The sequence below is a fragment of the Myotis lucifugus genome, unplaced genomic scaffold (assembly GCF_000147115.1).
Source record: "Myotis lucifugus unplaced genomic scaffold, Myoluc2.0 scaffold_785, whole genome shotgun sequence".
NCBI classification, from domain to species: Eukaryota; Metazoa; Chordata; class Mammalia; order Chiroptera; family Vespertilionidae; genus Myotis; species Myotis lucifugus.
Genome location: NW_005871833.1, coordinates 153,934 through 155,097, shown reverse-complemented (window position 1 = coordinate 155,097; position 1,164 = coordinate 153,934). Strand labels below are relative to the sequence as shown.

The window sequence follows — 1,164 nt, the reverse complement described above, 5'->3', positions numbered from 1 at the left end:
ATGCAGAGGCTCCCGGAGCTGGGCAACCTGACCCGAGTACAGGAGTTTGTCTTGCTGGGTTTGTCCACGAGGCCAGACGTAAGGGACGTCCTGTTTGCCGTCTTCCTGGCCCTCTACCTGGCCACCCTCCTGGAGAACACGCTGATCGTCTACCTCATCTGCGCTCACAGCGAGCTCCACAAGCCCATGTACTTCTTCCTGGGCCACCTGAGCTGCCTGGAGATGTGCTACGTGTCCGTGACCACGCCCAGCCTGCTGGCGGGGCTGCGGGGCGGGCCCTGCCACGTGCCCTTCGCGGCCTGCATGACCCAACTCTTCTTCTTCATCACCCTCATCTGCACCGAGTGCACCCTCCTGGCCTCCATGGCCTACGACCGCTACGCGGCCATCTGCCACCCGCTCCGCTACCCGCTGCTCATGAGGCCCCAGGTGTGCCTGGGCCTGGCCGTGGCCTCCTGGCTGGGCGGGCTGCTGGTCTCGGTGGTCAAGACCTCGTGCATCGCCAGCCTGTCCTACTGCGGCCCCAACGTCCTCAACCACTTCTTCTGTGACGTCTCCCCTCTGCTCAACCTGTCCTGCACCCACGTGGCCCTGACCGAGCTGGTGGACTTCATCTCCGCCATTGTCATCCTCTGGGGTTCCTCCTGGTGGCCCGGCGCCTCCTATGTGGCCATTGGAGGGCGGTGTTCCGCATGCCGTCCGCCACCGCCCGCCGCAAAGCCTTCTCCACCTGCGCTTCCCACCTGGCGGTGGTGGGGATCTTCTACTCGGCCACTCTCTTCATCTATGCCCGTCCCAGCCGCATCGAAGCCATGGATCTCAACAAGGTGTTGTCTGTCATCTACACGGTGGTGACGCCCATGTGCAACCCTGTCATCTACTGCCTGCGGAACAAGGAGGTCCAGGCTGCTTTCCGTAGAACCGTGGGCTGGCCCCGAGGCTGACCACCCGGCCTGGGCACGGGGGAGATCTCAGTGTATGAATACTTTTTATTTTAATTGAGATATTAGTGTCCCGGTGCACGGATTCGTGCACATGGAAAGGAAATTAATTAGAAGAAATATTTTAATATCGCTATTCACATCTTGCTAATGAAAAGAAAATAGGCCCTGACCGGTTTGGCTCAGTGGATAGAGCGTTGGCCTGTGGACTGAAGGGTCCCAG

At 60.2% G+C, this 1,164-nt stretch overlaps 1 protein-coding gene across 1 annotated transcript; it reads left to right on the top strand.

Annotated features, from left to right (window-relative positions):
* LOC102422254 (olfactory receptor 5-like) lies at positions 1 to 944 on the top strand. Its single transcript, XM_014448227.1, is given in 2 exon segments — positions 1 to 676; positions 679 to 944. Coding segments are annotated over 2 exon segments (942 nt in total).
* The last annotated feature ends 220 nt before the right edge of the window (positions 945 to 1,164 follow it).